Genomic DNA, 16150 nt, shown 5'->3' with positions numbered 1-16150 from the left:
GGTCAGGTGTCTGACTCTTGATTTCCACGCAGTTCATTATCTCAGGATTAAGAAACTCAGCCGTATGTCAGGCTCCACACTCAGCAGGGAGTCTGCTTGGGATTCTCTGTCTCCCCCTCCCCTTGTACTCTAAGTGAATAAATAAAATCTTAAAAAAAAAAAAAAATAGTAAGATCCCCCTAAGGTTAAACTTACATCAATAGAGAGTTTATTGTTACACCATGGGGTCATCCTATACATACCAAATTTTTAATATTTTTAAATATGCCTCATCAGTCATGTCATTCCCCATGTCTGTCACTTAGAAGCTGAACTACCTTGGGGCACCTGGCTGGCTCCGTCAGCAGAGCATGTGGCTCTTGATCTTGGAGTTGTAAGTTCAAGCCCCACATTAGATACAGAGATTACTTAAAAATTTAAAAAAAAAATTTTTTTTTTAAAGCTGAACTATTGGGCGCCTGGGTGGCTCAGTGGGTTAAGCCTCTGCCTTTGGCTCAGGTCATGATCCCAGGGTCCTAGGATCGAGTCCCGCATTGGGCTCTCTGCTCAGCAGGGAGCCAGCTTCCACCTCCCTCTCTGCCTGCCTCTCTGCCTACTTATGATCTCTGTCAGTCAAATAAATAAATAAATCTTTAAAAAAAAAAAAAAAAAAAAAGCTGAACTATCTCAGCCTGTTAGCCAAAGCCCTTGAACTCAAAGCTTCTTTTCCAGCCTAATCTCTATTGCCCTTCCCTCTCAAGGCACTCATTCATGTAGGCAAATTTCACTTCAGAAGCCTTCCCTGAATTCACTAATATTGCTTAGATGTCCTTCCCAAGGGCTCCCGCAGTATTCATCTTAGCACTTGTTACATTGTATTTAAATTGTCTGCTTATGGAGTGCCTGGGTGATGCATTCAGCCATGCTTTGGCTGAGGTCATGATCCCAGGCTCCTCGCTTGGCAGGGAGTCTGCTTCTCCCTCTGCTGCTGTAGCTCCCCCGCTTGTGCTTTCTTGCTCTCTTTCTGTCAAATAAATAAAATATTTAAATTATCTACTAATTAATCTAATCCTCTCAGAAAGTGCAAGTCTATGAGGCCAAGGATGGGGCCTTTATGCCTTATGGAATGTTCAGTGCTAAGGTCAGTGGCAGACACTTAGCTTGCAGAAAATAAAATAAATAAAATAGTACCAAATATTATTTAAATGAATGAATATATACCTCTCTTTGGTTGTTTTTTTTTTTTTTTTTTTTTTTTTTCTGATTTTTCCACTCTATGGACACACCACCTCACACACACACCTCTCCAAAACCTATTTTTCCTCAAGGTAAGTAGTAAATATGTGAAAGGAAGAAATGTCAATGAATTAACTTCAAGGCTTAGAAAAATACTGTCATCCAAAGTGGAAAATAAAGAATAAAGATTTGAGACTTTTTATTATTTACCTTTCACAGAGTATAAAGAAGCCAGGGAAGGAACAAAAAGAAAAATTTGATCTTGTTTAAAATCATTATGATGAAAATATCTCTTGAGAGGTGCCTGGGTGGTTCAGTCATTAAGTACCTGCCTTTGGCTTAGGTCATTATTCCAGGACGGAGCCTGGAATGGAGCCCCCACATCAGGCTCCCTGCTCAGCAGAGACCCTGCTTCTCCCTCTCCTACTCCCCCTGCTTCTGTTCCCTCTCTCATTGTGCCTCTCTCTGTTAAATAAATAAATAAAATCTTAAAAAAAGAAAAAAAATCTCTTAAAATATAAGAGGGGTGCCTGGGTGGTTCAGTCAGTTAAGTGTCTGCCTTCAGCTCAGGTCATGATCCCAGGGTCCTGGGATTGAGCCCCACATTAGGGCTCAATCTTGTGCTCTCGCTCTCTCTCTCTCTTAAATAAAATCTTTAAAATATATATATGTGTGTGTATATATATATACATATAAATAGTGTAAGAAAGTGGTATATTGGATTTAAATATAATTTTTTAAATCTTCAAACATAGAGTTAATTGCTTCAGACCTAAAACTTCTGAGAACCATAAGAGCATTTATTTTATTTAAAATTTATTTTTCAAATAAGTTTATAACATTTGCATTATATTATGCTTAGTGTGATTTAAGCTATATTTGATGTAAAAATAAATATTTTTAAATATTTATATTATAAATATGTAAAAACAAATATTTTACCATTGTCATGTCTGTCTATAAAGCAACGAGATTTTATCTTTTTTCCAAGTTGATAAAAATATAACCCACTAGATGGCGCAATCATCATAAAAAAGTAATTTTTTATATAAAAATTCTTATACCTTTATTTCTTTTATGAAATTGGTAGGATAGTCTATTTTTGGTTTGAGTTTTTTTATTTTAGAATTTATTAAATAGGAACTCTGTCAATTTGAACAGAAGGAAAAAAAAGCAGATTTACTTTTTTAAAAAATAACATTTACAGGAAAACAACCAAAAGGCATATAGTGCTTATCATGTCTTCCCTATGTCCGAAAGGCATCTTGTGCTAGCCCAGGAAGACTCTACACACACTTTACATTCCTGAATTCTAAATTCCATTGTACAAAATGCCACTTGAAACATGTGTCAAAACCATCCAACCAAAGCATTTTTTTCAAATCTGAAGGTCTATAGGTACATTTAGAAGGTTGCACACAGTAGAATGCTTGTGATGACCTAGTTCCCCGTGGGAGGACAGCAGTGCACCCCGACGTGAGGAATCCCTGCACAGGCCACCCAGCGCAGGGGCCATCCCTGGGAAGGCCAGAAGAGAGGACTGTGAGCCAGAAGACAGTCTATTTTTGTGGAAAATGTCCTTACATATTTCATGACCTTTGTGCTCTTCAAACAGTAACTCAAATCAATATGTAATTTTGTAGCAGATTAAATCTGTATTTTGTTTCTCTCCATTCTGGAGAACTGTATGCAACTTTTCAAATATTTTTTTGCACAAATGTTAACTTAGATACAATAATCAGATAATTTTTTTCTCAATCAGGACTGAGCTAACCACTCTATTTAATGAAATGGCAATATCCTCAGAAACTGTCGTTTGCTTTTTTTACTACTCTGTGGTTGTGCCTAGTCTCTGAGTTCCAAAGAGCTGAGAACTGTTGTTTTGAATACCCCCCAGCACCAGCGTCACAGCGCAATGATGAACATGTGGCGGTAATGTTAATTTTTTTCCTGGAGTTATTCCTCCTGCTGGTTTTTGAATCTGACAGCACTTCTCTGTGCCACTCAATGGGTTCCTCGGCATATGGAGCCCCTGGTGCTTTATTCCAGCATACCTCACCTCTGCCAAGGCCAGAGCTCACTCCTTATACATCTTCTGCCTATCCTTTATGACCTATGACAGAGCTGTGCTGTGCACACAGTAGATACTGAAAAAATTTTTAAGTTGATAAAATGAATTTTGGTGAAGCATAAATGTGATTAGACTGCCAAATAATATAGGAAAATATAGGAGTTTGAAATGAATATGTTCTTGGTAAATATGTATAGGCAGACACGAAGTCATTTTATCTTAAGAAATAATTATTGGGGTGCCTGGGTGACTTGGTTTTTAAGCATCTGCCTTTGACTCAGGTCATGATCCCAGGATCCTGGAATCAAGCCCCGCATTAGGCTCCCTGCTCAGCGGGAAGCCTGCTTCTCCCTCTCTCACTCCCCCTGCTTGTATTCCCTCTCTCGCTGTCTCTTTCTCTGTCAAATAAATAAATAAGATCTTTTTAAAAAAGAAAGAAAGAAAATAATAATTGGGTCAATAAAAAAGAAGTCTATAAAATATTTCATATTTTTTAGTATATACACATCTATTATTTCAGGAGCATTCTCATTCATTGATGGTGGGAATGTAAATTGGTACAATCATTATGGGGGCAGGTTGGAATATGTGTTCAAAGCCTAGAAGTCATGATGATATTTAAATTTATCCAAAGGAAATGATCAAGATGTGCACAAAGATTTAACTATAAGAGTTTATCACTGTTATTTGTAGGCAGTAAAAAATTAAAACCATAATATCTCATAAGTGACTATAAAAATAAAGTATATTTTATGAATTCATGAAATAACATTCAACCACTCAATGTGAGGTTGTGGAGAAGTTAATGAATATGGAATAAGGAGTTCTGTTTGTGGAACTATGGGGTATTACACATCTTGAATGACCCTTCCAAATGAAAATGTTGAAATCTGAATAAAATATGAAGTATTATACATTCAGAACACTGTTACTTGAAGTGAAAACAATACATCTATAGATTCCAAATGAAATGAAAGCCAGACTCTAGAAAGTAAGCATCAAAGTTGGCTTTTGCCTTGAGTTCCTGCTAAAAGGTGAAGCATGTCTGAACTTACCTTTGAGGGCTGCACAGTTTATAGTGGACCTGCTTTAAAGGCTAAGGATGCCTGAGGTAGGGGATCTAATAGCAAACCCCTCACAGGCCTGGGACTCCTACAAGCCACACGGTCAATGCAAGAACAAAAGAAAAGTGATCCTTGACTTAGACAAGGAAAATTTGCCTGTCTTGAACTTGGGATTAGTTTGAAGAGAAAGATGTACAAGAGCAAAGAGCTAAGAATAACCAAGACGGTCCCGAACAGAAAAGCAAGAGAGCAGAGCTTGCCATTCTAATTATCAAGACCTATTAGAAAAGCAGGAGAAATTAAGACAGTGTGATATTGGTGCAAGGTGAGGCAGATGGACTGAAGGGGGGTGCCTGGGTGGCTCAGTGGGTTAAAGCCTCTGCCTTCAGCTCAGGTCGTGATCTCAGGGTCCTGGGATCGAGCTCTGCATTGGGATCTCTGCTCAGCAGGGAGCCTGCTTCCTCCCCTCTCTCTGACTGCCTCTCTGGCTACTTGTGATCTCTGTCTGTCAAGTAAATTTTTAAAACATTTTTTTAAAAATAGCAGATAGACTGAAGGAACAGAATGGAGAGGCGCAGGACAGGGCACACATGGACAGAGCTCACGAGTGGAAAAGGATGAACTCGTCAGTGAAGGAAACTAAAACTATTGGTCATCCATTTGGAAAACTGTAATTGGATCTCTGACCCCACCTCAAACACAAAAAATAATTTCCGATGTATTGACTTAAATGTAAAAGATAAAAATAATAGTAGTTCGAGGAGACAACATAAAATAATAATTTTCTGACCTCGAAGTAGGGAAAGCCTTCTTGAATAAGTCATTAAAAAATGCAAACCATAAAAGAAAACATTGAAATTTTAACTACACAAAAGATAGGAACTTCTGTTCGTCAGGTTATGCAGTATTGACAATGAATGCAGCAGCTACGTGCGTCAGCATGGGTGAATCCCAAAAACATAATCCTGAAGGAAAGGCAGTAATATCACTACATTTATATAATGTTTTAAGAAAAGGAAAACTGAAAACCCTGTTTTCTTCTAGGAGTTTTACAGTTTCAGGACTTACATTTAATTCTTTAATCCGGTTTGAGTTAATTTTTTTAAGTGCTTAAAATAGGAGTCTAGTTTCATTCTTTAACATATAAATATCTAATTTACCAGCGCTTTTAATGTTAAAATTTGCTTAGAGGAAGTAGTGGAAAGATACTTGCCAAGTGCTCAAAAAATGTCAGCCTTCCTGTGATCAGAAGTGACAAGTGATTTTGATTCTCTCCTTTGGGTTTAATCCCAGTTTTATGAAGGTCTTACCTGTTGTTTCTATAAAATCATAAAGGTTGTTAAATATGTTTCCCCTCCACGTGGCGTATAAAGGGCCACATGTTGATACTGACATAGATTGTCACGTCCTGGGTGATCCACTAGTGTAGACGGCGTGAGCTGCCGTCAATCGTCAGAGACTGTGAGGATTCTTCCAGCATAAAGAAAAAAGAAAACGGAAGATACTTCTGTTTTCTACCTGTCTTATCCTGACTTGCTCACTTTGGGAATTATACTGTTAAGTGATTTTTCCACAATTCCAGCCGCGCTGTTAATGTCATCTGTGTTTACAGCTTGCCATTAAGTAAAAGCCATAGTAATAAGCTGAGGGCAAGTCAGTTTGACCCCAGATTCATGGATCTATTCATAAAATAAATTTACTTTTAGTTTCTCGCTGTCATTTTAAACCTGCTTAGGAGTCATCCTTTTCTTGGACCTGGACTGAAACATGGGAGATCCATTGAATTTTCTGCTCCAGCTTAGCTAAGACACTTGAATTTGCAAATACACTCTCCATTCAGTCCTTCGGAGGGTTCACTTCACTGTCCATGACTGTTGGCTTAAAGTCAGCCAGGGCTGACCACATGAACAAAGGGTCTCCAAAAGAGGTGTGTGTGATCTGCTACTGCTGTCTTATCCCAGTCTGGTGGTTTCTGACTCGGTGCCACACACCACATCCTGGAATGGACTTCCTTGACTTGCACCATTGTCTAATGGTTTAGTGTTCCCCTAGGCCTGGCAGGGATGAAAATTAACCCTTTTCTCTCATGTGCCCCTGGTATGTAAGGTTTCCAGATGTTTTAGGGGGCGGGGGGGGGAATACAGGACACCCAGATAAATTTGAATTCCAGACAGACAACAGATAATTTTTAGTATATTTCAAATGTCGCTTATCTGAAATTCAAACATTGCATGGGACATACTGAAAAATTATTCATTGCCTATCTGACATTCAAAGTTAATTAAATTCCTTACATTTTATCTGGCATCTCTACATTTAGGGGGTCGGTCCATCGCTCTCCTGTGAGGCTCCCCCCAATATCACTCTCTAAATCCAGACACAGTCTGTTTTCAAAATAGGGTGTCCTCTTTATCTCTCAGATTCTGCCCTGGCCATTTACTAACTGCCTCTCGCTGCTGAGGTTTCTTCAACTACCAAGATACCCTCTGGGCAAGATCTCTTTTGTTTGTCTGCAAGCTGATCCCAACTCAGAGGGCCACAACCCATCCCTGGGATTCACTGCCATTTGCCTAGTCTCTGGAGGGGCAATTTGCCTTTTCCAGCTCCTTTTCCAGCCCCAGGAGCTGGACTTATGTGTTCACCAAGGTGAGGGAACATATTTCAAGCTGAATTTCTTTCTGTAGGCTCCAGTTTAAGAGGCAGAGACTTTGTTAACAGCCTCTCGACCTTGGTGTTTGATGTCAGGCAGGGAGAGGGTCTTACCATGCTGTTTTGCCCAAAGAAATGATTCTCTAAAGTCTCCTTCAATTTCCATGCGCTGAACCTTTTTAATTTTTTTTTTATGTGGAGTCCAGTAATCCTGTAATCAGTTATTGGCTCTTTCCTTTGAACGTTTGGCTCTTAGTAGTTTGAATCACAGTTTGCTTTGATGTACAGAATCTTTTCTATCTTGGAACCTTGGTCAAAACTGCCAACTTAACATCAGCAAGTTTATACCGATCTCTGTTCAAGTGTTCAAGCCATGTGACCTTCTTTCTCAACCTACAGCTGTGATTGTCCCCCTGGGTGGAAAGGAGAATTCTGCACAGAGACCATTTCCACCTGTGACCCTGAATATGACCCTCCACACAACTGTAGCAAAGGGGCAACTTGTGTTTCACTGCCCCATGGATACACCTGTTACTGTCCTCTGGGAACCACTGGAATCTACTGTGAACAAGGTAAGGCAGAATTTCCACTCTTGATTGTTCACAAATTAAGTCACTTTCCTTCTGGAAAAGTAAAATGAAAAATATATAATAATCCTCAATGGCATAAGATTTGGATTTCCTCCACATTACAAGCACACTGCAGGGTGAGGGGGAGTGGGTGTAAGAGGCCAGTGTTCCAGCCATCATAAGCAGGATGGACCAAAGTCATTTCTCTGCTGTGCTCCTTGTAGCCTAATAGAATAAACTCATCTTCATAGACCACCACTCAGCTAACACCAGCAGGAGGAGGAATGTGGTTCTCTACTGCCTTTCATCCCCAAACGGCAAGCGAGAATCATGTTACATTTATGCTTTAATCCCCTCCTATAACTTCCCTGACCACCTTCCCCTATCCCTGCCCTTATAGGCAAGGTTGATAGAGTGTTAATGAAACACTGCCATCTTCACACGTTTCTCAATCACGCCACAAGCCACTGCTAAAGCTCTAGGAACCCTCGGGCAAGAGAACCTCTAAGATGAACAGTGATCACAAACACAAGGTCTAAATGGGGACATTGTCAAATGAGTCTATGAATAAAATCAGGGAAGCGTATGCTGTTGAATGGCTCAAGTTCGGCATCTTCCAAAAATCAGTGCTTCATATTTCATTTTGTCGTATTTAGTGTAGTTCTAAATATCACGGTAAATTTCGTGTAAAAGAAGACCTCTGTAACACCATGCTCAGAGTCCTAAAAATTCAGTTGTGTAACAGACACAGTTGTGTTAGGCTAAGGCTAATGGACTGGCCTGAGTGAACCTGCCCAGCCAGTCAAGCGTCCAGTGGCACAGTCCGAGTGGGTCCTGCTCCTACTTCAGTTTGCTGCCACCTGCTGGCTGCTGTCCTTTCCAGTTTAAGTATCGATAAGGATGATTCTGGGTCTTGGGGCTGGATGGGAGTTCAGGTCAGTGTGTCAGGGAGTCCAAGAAACTCATGGTTAAGGAATCTCAAGAGATTTAGCCAGAAAATAGGGGGTCATGGAGTTTTACCTGCTATCTCCTGGGTTCCTGAGACTGGATGATCTATTTACTCTCTCCCACCTCAGCCACCACCTGGAAGATAAAGCTTTAGCCTCTACTTCTCCTACACAGGAACAGAGGCTGGTGGAGAAGGAGTAGAGGAGCCAATCACCAACTGGGTTAGATACACCTTAACGTAATTTGCAGGGATTATTGTTATATCATATTCATATGTGTGGTAAGAACAAACTTAAGGTCTCTCAGATCACTTTATCAAATACACTAATGCAAACATTTTTTTATCCTATATCTTTGAGACTCTATGTATGTTTAACTCTCCTCCAAAAGTCAAAAGTGTTGATAAATGAAAGACATTGGAGTTTTAAAATAATAGTGATTTAGTGACATTGTTTTAAAATGCTAGTGATGGGGTGCCTGGGTGGCTCAGTGGGTTAAAGCCTCTGCCTTCAGCTCAGGTCATGATCTCAGAGTCCTGGGATTGAGCCCCACATCGGGCTCTCTGCTCAGCAGGGAGCCTGCTTCCTCCTCTCTCTCTGTCTACCTCTCTGCCTCACTGTAATCTCTGTCAAATAAATAAATAAAATCTTGAAAAAAATAAAATAAAATGCTAGTGATTTAGACATTTAGACATTTTAAAATACTATTGATTTAGACATTGGAGTTTTAAAATACTAGTGATTTGGTGACAGAAATTTTAATCAAGTCATAAGGTGTGACTATGAAATAATAAGATGGAACTTTGTGCCTGGCTTATTAAGGAAATCAGTCGTTTTCATAATGACTTTAGAGACAGATCTTGCCATTAAAAAATGGCAGTTCTTAGTTCCCGGAATGTGCCACACTCCATCCTGGAATGGGGATTTTTCCTCTTACTCTTTCCTCTGCCTGTAATATTCTCATCTTCCCCTTCACACTCAGCTAATACTTATTAATCCTTCAGGTTTTAACTCAGACCATGCTTCTTTAGGGAAGCCTTCCTGGGTTCTCTGTCAGAGAGATGAGGGCTGTCACTGTGCCTGTTTTCATTTATTGTTGTTGGATCTCTATCACCCACCATACCGTGCACAGCAAAAAAACATATCTGGTGTATACACTTCAAGTTACTGGTTCTAAAATAATAAAACCTGATTGTAATAGTTTTCAAGAAATAGTTCTTGACGGTAGTGAACGACAAAGTACTCAAATTTTTACTAAGATAGTTATTAGAACCTGAAAGAAATAATAGGACAATCTGACATAAGAGCTGGTTACTGTAACAACAGGGCAAGCTAGATTTTTGAAGCTTAAAAGCTCAAATGATGAAAACCTGGGGGATTAACCCAGAGTTTGTTTGGATTTGTGTTTGTGTGTATATAAATAAATGATACTGGTATGTATATAAATAGATTGGGAGAGGGCAGATAGAGATGATAGATAGGTAGGTTGATAGAAAATGATAGATAAATAGTGACAGCAATAAAATTATTTCATAGAGAGTCTAAAAAGTATGAAAAAAGCTGCCAAAAAACTTGTGTCATTCTCACAGTAAGTTAACTAACAATATAGCCTGCTATGCTATAATAGGAGTTTGGTTCATTTAAAAAAATAAGTCATAAATAATCATATCATAGATACTATTGTTTCGATGGGATAAATTATTATGTGGGGAAGAGACTCTAGGTTTTAGATTCCCAATTGAAAGTTATTTTCTATAATAATTTTTATACTAAAGTTGATTTTAAGGACTCTTAACCATGTTTGTGGTGAAGTAGAAATAATGAAGAGTTTGATCCTAAATGACAGAAACTTTAAGTCTAATTTTAAGTCTGTTTTTTAAAATCTCCAGTGATCCATTGACTTTGCAATTTTTCAACATAGTAGTTCATAGTTCCATAGAACTAAAATTCAATTTAAGAAACAAAATAGAGAGCAGATAGCACCTGGGCCTCTGAAACCAGACCACAGTGCACCCCTGTGTCTTGCCAATGGTTACATTTTTCTTATTCCCACACAGCTTGTTCCCAGTTGCATCATAAGCAGTACTGTCGATGATGCCTCATAATTTCTACTCAGTTACGGGCACCTACAATGCAGAAGAACTGCCTGCGGTTCAGTTCACCGTTATTGTACTTATAAACTGGTATAAAAATTATCAATGAGGGGCGCCTGGGTGGCACAGTGGTTTGGGCTGCTGCCTTCGGCTCGGGTCATGATCTCAGGGTCCTGGGATCGAGCCCCGCATCGGGCTCTCTGCTCCGCAGGAAGCCTGCTTCCCTCTCTCTCTCTCTCTCTCTCTGCCTGCCTCTCTGCCTACTTGTGATCTCTGTCTGTCAAATAAATAAATAAAATCTTTAAAAAAAATTATCAATGAATTTTTATCAATAAATAATCAATGAATAATGAATAACCAGCATCCTTAAACTCACAAATGCCTAACTAATAAGTCCTCTTTTCCCTTCTTCTTTCTTACTTCCTCCTTCCAAGAAACCGTAAGTCTTAGAGGGAAGATTAATTTAACAGTACATGGAACCCCTGACTTACAGCTTTCACACTTACCTAGTTTAATGACCATCTTTATTGTAAAGAAGCCCCACCCGCAATAAGAATCAAAACTGGTGTTTATAATCTCTGAATGACAAGAACAAGATGCAATTGATTGGCAAACCTGATGAAGCTAGAGAGGGGAGGGATGGTGAAAGGGTGTCACTTGCCTCAAAATACAATCAAGTCCTGGTGACCTTTGTTCTTTTCTCCTTCCCTTGGAGTACTGCTTACAGTAGGGAGTATTCACTAATGTATTAAGATTCTTTAGTGGTTCCAGACCAAGTGCCGGGGATAAGAAGACAGACATGAGAAGACAGACAGCTGCTCTGCCTCCAGAGGAGGAGGCAAGCAAACACCATATCCACCAATCAGTGAGGAAAAATACAGATTGAGTTAATGCCAGAAAGGAAATAAAGAGGAAGAGGAAATAAAAACTCACTGCAAGAGTACATTTTAGTTGAGATGGTCAGGAAAGGACTCTGTAAGTAGGGACATTTGAGCTGGCATCTAGTGAGAATTAGCCATGTGTGAAGGCGTGTGGGACAAGTACTCTGGCAGAGGCTAAACCTGGAAACAAGAAAACGGTATTACATAATTGGAGGGAGAGAAAGGCAGCCAGTGTTCTCAGAATGGGAGATGGTATTATAAGATGAATTTGGAAAGGCAAGCAGAAGGCAGATCATATAGTCTTGGAAAACATGGTAAAGAATTTTAATTTCATGCTCGCAAAATAAGAAGCCTGTGAAGACTGTAAGCAGGAATCTAAGAAGCAGAAAACTTGCATTCTGATGCTTCTGCTAACCAGCGATTTCCTTTCTGCTGTGTCCTTTAACTCTCTGAGCCACTATTTCATTACCTGGAAAGCAGCAATAGTAAGTGTGTCACCTGTTTTCCATCTGCCCCCCCCTTCCAGTTCTATTGTCACCCCTCCCCCGCTGCTCTGTACTCCCAGGGTCCTCTCAGAGGATGGCAGCAGTGGGTTCCCCCTCAGTCTGCCTCTAGTTGAGTTTAGCCAAGGAAGTCACCAACAGGGGATCAGACGACAGGAGAGCAAGACAGAGTATTTATTTCCCTAGATTCCTTGCCACTAGGTCACCAAAATTTACCTTCACCTGAGGACACAGTTTCTGTTGGGAGATCCTCACCTACCCCCAACTTTAGGCTAAGTAGTAGAAACAGCTCCCCGTTGAGACTAACCCCAGGGCAACACCCTGTATCCTGTAGTTTCCCTAAATCCTGCCCACATCTTTGGAATGGTCTTTTCATTCCCTTACCTTCAAACTACCCTATATGAGCATACCATCTGTTCACTGCCAGAACCCTTACTAAAAGAATATTATTTTTCCTATCTTAAAAAAGTCATAGAAGGTAATGTATATAAAAATTCTTTACTAAGTACAAAGTACTATAAAATATAAAGTATTATTTTCTCCTCTTGTTCTCAAGATCCCAAACTCAGACCAACACTCCTAATAAAAAAATTCAGCTGTATTGTGAACTAAATACACATCTTGGTATAGGGAGGTCCAGGAGTATAGAAACATAGGACATTACCAACCATCTCCTAGTCCAACAGTATCAGTTTATACATGAGGAGACTAATGCTCAGAGAAATTAAATAGTGTGCCAAAAGCCTCAGAATCAAGTCTCTGGATTCTCAATCCAATTATTAGTAGTTGCTTAATAATTTTAATAAATATAAACAGTCTATATATATATATATATATATATATATATATATATATATAAACAGTCAACCATCAATAAGTTACTAACACTCTATTTCTAGATCTTAGCAGACCCTTTTAATAGCCGTTCCACAACTAAATATAGCATAGGAACTAACGATGTAGAGGTAATATATTTATCAACAACCATCATTCTCCAGTTATCTAGGGACACCTAATAAAAGGGCAGCATAATCATTAAAATTCAAATAACTTCAAAACTAAACTTGGTAATTAAATGAGTCATCCAAGGCTAGGATTGAAAAGGACCTTAAAAATCACATAATCCCAATTCTTCTACTTTGAAAGAGGTCAAAATGAAAACTCTGAGTCAGTGGGACTGAGAATTTAAGTCTTCATATTGCCAATCCAGTGAGTTTCCCAAGACACTGTATTGTTTATAGTTAATCAAAATATGAAAACTACCAGTCACATGAAATAAGTGGAAACCTGCGCAGCCTGTGGCATGCAGAGCCAGTTAATAAAATGCCCTTGTTCCAGTCTTAAGTATTTTTAAAGTGCATGTTTGTATCTGAGGAGAGGGTGGCTAGGGGAAATTTTCTATCCCAGCATTACAATGTAAGTGGTGAAATTTGGATTTGTCTATCCCTTACTTTTTAAGATGTCTGACTGATGGGGGAAAAATGATCTTTCAAGTCCCTTAAAACATTAACCTGTAGCTGACAGAAAGAAAAATCCATTTAAGGTCAAGAGGAGAATTCCTGGTCAGCATAGCTTTTCTTCTCACTGTGGCCTCACCCCAAACTCCTTAGGAATTCCACAGAGGTATGGTACTGTGTGAGAAAGATATCAATAGACCACTTGAATTGGATGGCTTTCAGCACAGCCACCAAAAATGACTCAAATATCTGAGCCTAGTTCCAGAAGTGCAGGAATCCACAACTTCACAGTGTCTAGCCCAGGAACCAGTTCGGATGTGTGTTTTTTAAACATCCAAAGGCCCTAACCCAGCTTTAAAAATTAAACTGAAGCTAAAGAAGGGTGGTCAGCAAGCAACAGCATCTGGGTTTGACAGTTCACAGGACTATTGGTCTTAACCTAAAAAGAAATCACAGGTTAGGGTAAATATTTTTCAATCCAGTTTAGTCACTAAAATATTCTATTGCTAGCAGAACTCTGGTTTTCAATTATTTTGTGAGACAGACAATATGCCCAGTTTCTTTTCTCATATGCTCAAAGCTTGTTCATTTGATTTTTTTCTGTTGTAGCTGTATTTCCTGTTAGAATCTATGGCTTACAACTACACATATAACCTTTACTGAATCATAAATCTCTCCTCTTGGTTTATTTTTCCCACATTATTGGTCAATTGTTTTTTTTCTTGGAATATTTTTATACCACTAAATTTTAGTTATTGCATATTGTTGACATTTAGTCAAATATTCTATAATATGTGTGTTTTTAACTTTTTGGCCGGGAAAATATTAAAAATGTTTCCATTTTTCTTATATTCTTTCCATACCTAGTGCAATTTTTGTCCATTCATTTCTCATTCCCTAAGGTATAGAAACCCATTCATGTGCTGGCATTTTGAATGAAATAGGCAAATGTTCAAGTGACAGTCTTGATGCCAAGGATACTTTATTTAGGTCCACCTAGCTCAAGGCTTCTTTGAAATTAATTTAGGCTAATGGAGGAATTCTGTCCTTTAAACCTTCCTGACTCATGGTGTGCTTTCCTACCAAATCTTTGGTTTTCCTGGAATAAAGGGTCCGCGGCACTTGCAGATGGCAATCTCAGGAATGTTTGCCTCATTTTCAGATGTTCCTTTCTAGGTGCATTTAGCCATGTGAGAATAGAGAATATACTTCAAAAGCTTTCTTCATAGAAAACAAACCAACAAACAAATAAAAAAAACGTGAATTTTAGTCTTTATTACCCCTTTTGTACCCCTACCTTCAATCCCATCTTGATAATTAGTAAGGATGTGGTTACATGTGTACTAGATCCTCTAACTCTACAATTCTATAATACTTGAACTAGCTATCATACCTAGGAACACACATTTTAGTTCTTTAGTCTTCCTTCTGGGTTCCTTAATACAACCTGCTAAATCATAAATGGTGAAACTCAGTGAGAAAGTGAATTACACCTAACAATTCTAAGGTTTATATGAACATCAAGGTTTTCAAGCGTCTAAAAGAATAGAAGTTGCAGGTGAATCTTAGTAGAAAGAAACAGACACAACTGCTTTTTCCTAACCTTAGACTTTAGGCAAGTAACTTTCCAGAACATCAGGCTTCTCAAGTGTGAAAAAGAGAATATGTCAAAATCTCTAGGGAAATTTTTGATCAAAATCCCAGGAGGGTCCATTCTCTTTGTCAAGTCCTGAATTAATGATTACTAATTTAGTGAGGGAACGGTTAAAAACTCTTAAGAGACAGACATCTATAAAAGGTTTTTCTTCAACGAAGTCCTTTTTATTTTCTATTCAAGATAACATTAAGTAACGAACAAAAAACACTCACATTAAATTTGCTGCTCTCTACTACTGTTTCCTCCCTTGAAATGTTTCACATGTTGAAACGTAAACTCTGTCCCCCACCTAAGGAAGGGAGGGAGAAAAAAAAAAGTTTGCTTACCGTCAATTTCTATGGACAGGATGTGGTTGCCTTTTCACCTGAGGCAGATTTGTTCACTTTTAAATCTGAGATGAATAATAGTGATCAGAACCAACCACAAACTTTACTTTCGAATTTGGGGAACTAAGCAAGAGATGCCCTCTAGTTTCTAATAGCAATATTGAAAAGTGACAAGCAAACTACAAGTTTCATGATCATGAAAGACATAAAGATTGTAAAATATCATTTCATTTTCTTTTGTTAAAATCTGTGTAATTTATGTTAGGAAAAATGTAAAAAGCAAACATTCCTATACCACACTATTCTAGTGACCAAGGAATATGGCATGGCAAATGGTCAGAAAGCCATCTATCTGGTCTGAGAGGCAGAATTGGCTAAGAGTCTCCTAACACAGCCTCATAAAGTTATGATAGGGAGTCACTGAAGTCAAGAGGCCAGCACAGTGCCTGGCACACAAGCAGAGCTCCAGAAATAATCAGCGACCGCCCCCCGCCAAAAAGAAGAAAACGGTATTAGATTACATTGTGTTAAATGCAGACAGATCCACATAGACATTTTGATCTGTTTCATTTTTAAAATATGGGTTAGTTTAAAATAGATTCTTAAGTTAAAATATTTTAAACCTCCTAGTTTGAAAAGATAGTAGTTTTATTGTATAAAAGATGTTTAAAAACATTTCAAACCATTATGGTCAACATGGTAGACAAACTTTTCAAAA

The 16150-nt window shown here is 38.6% G+C and overlaps 1 protein-coding gene across 1 annotated transcript in view; it reads left to right on the top strand.

The window, feature by feature from the left end:
* Positions 1 to 16150, top strand: part of EYS (eyes shut homolog) — a 1683276-nt gene that overhangs the window by 1653634 nt on the left and 13492 nt on the right. The window contains 1 exon segment of the mRNA XM_059179314.1: positions 7399 to 7571. Within this exon segment, the coding sequence (XP_059035297.1) occupies positions 7399 to 7571 (173 nt within the window).

This window comes from Mustela lutreola, chromosome 6 (genome assembly GCF_030435805.1).
Source record: "Mustela lutreola isolate mMusLut2 chromosome 6, mMusLut2.pri, whole genome shotgun sequence".
Classification (NCBI taxonomy): domain Eukaryota; kingdom Metazoa; phylum Chordata; class Mammalia; order Carnivora; family Mustelidae; genus Mustela; species Mustela lutreola.
The sequence above is the reverse complement of the archived record's forward strand: the minus strand, read 5'-3'. Positions and strand labels throughout refer to the sequence as shown.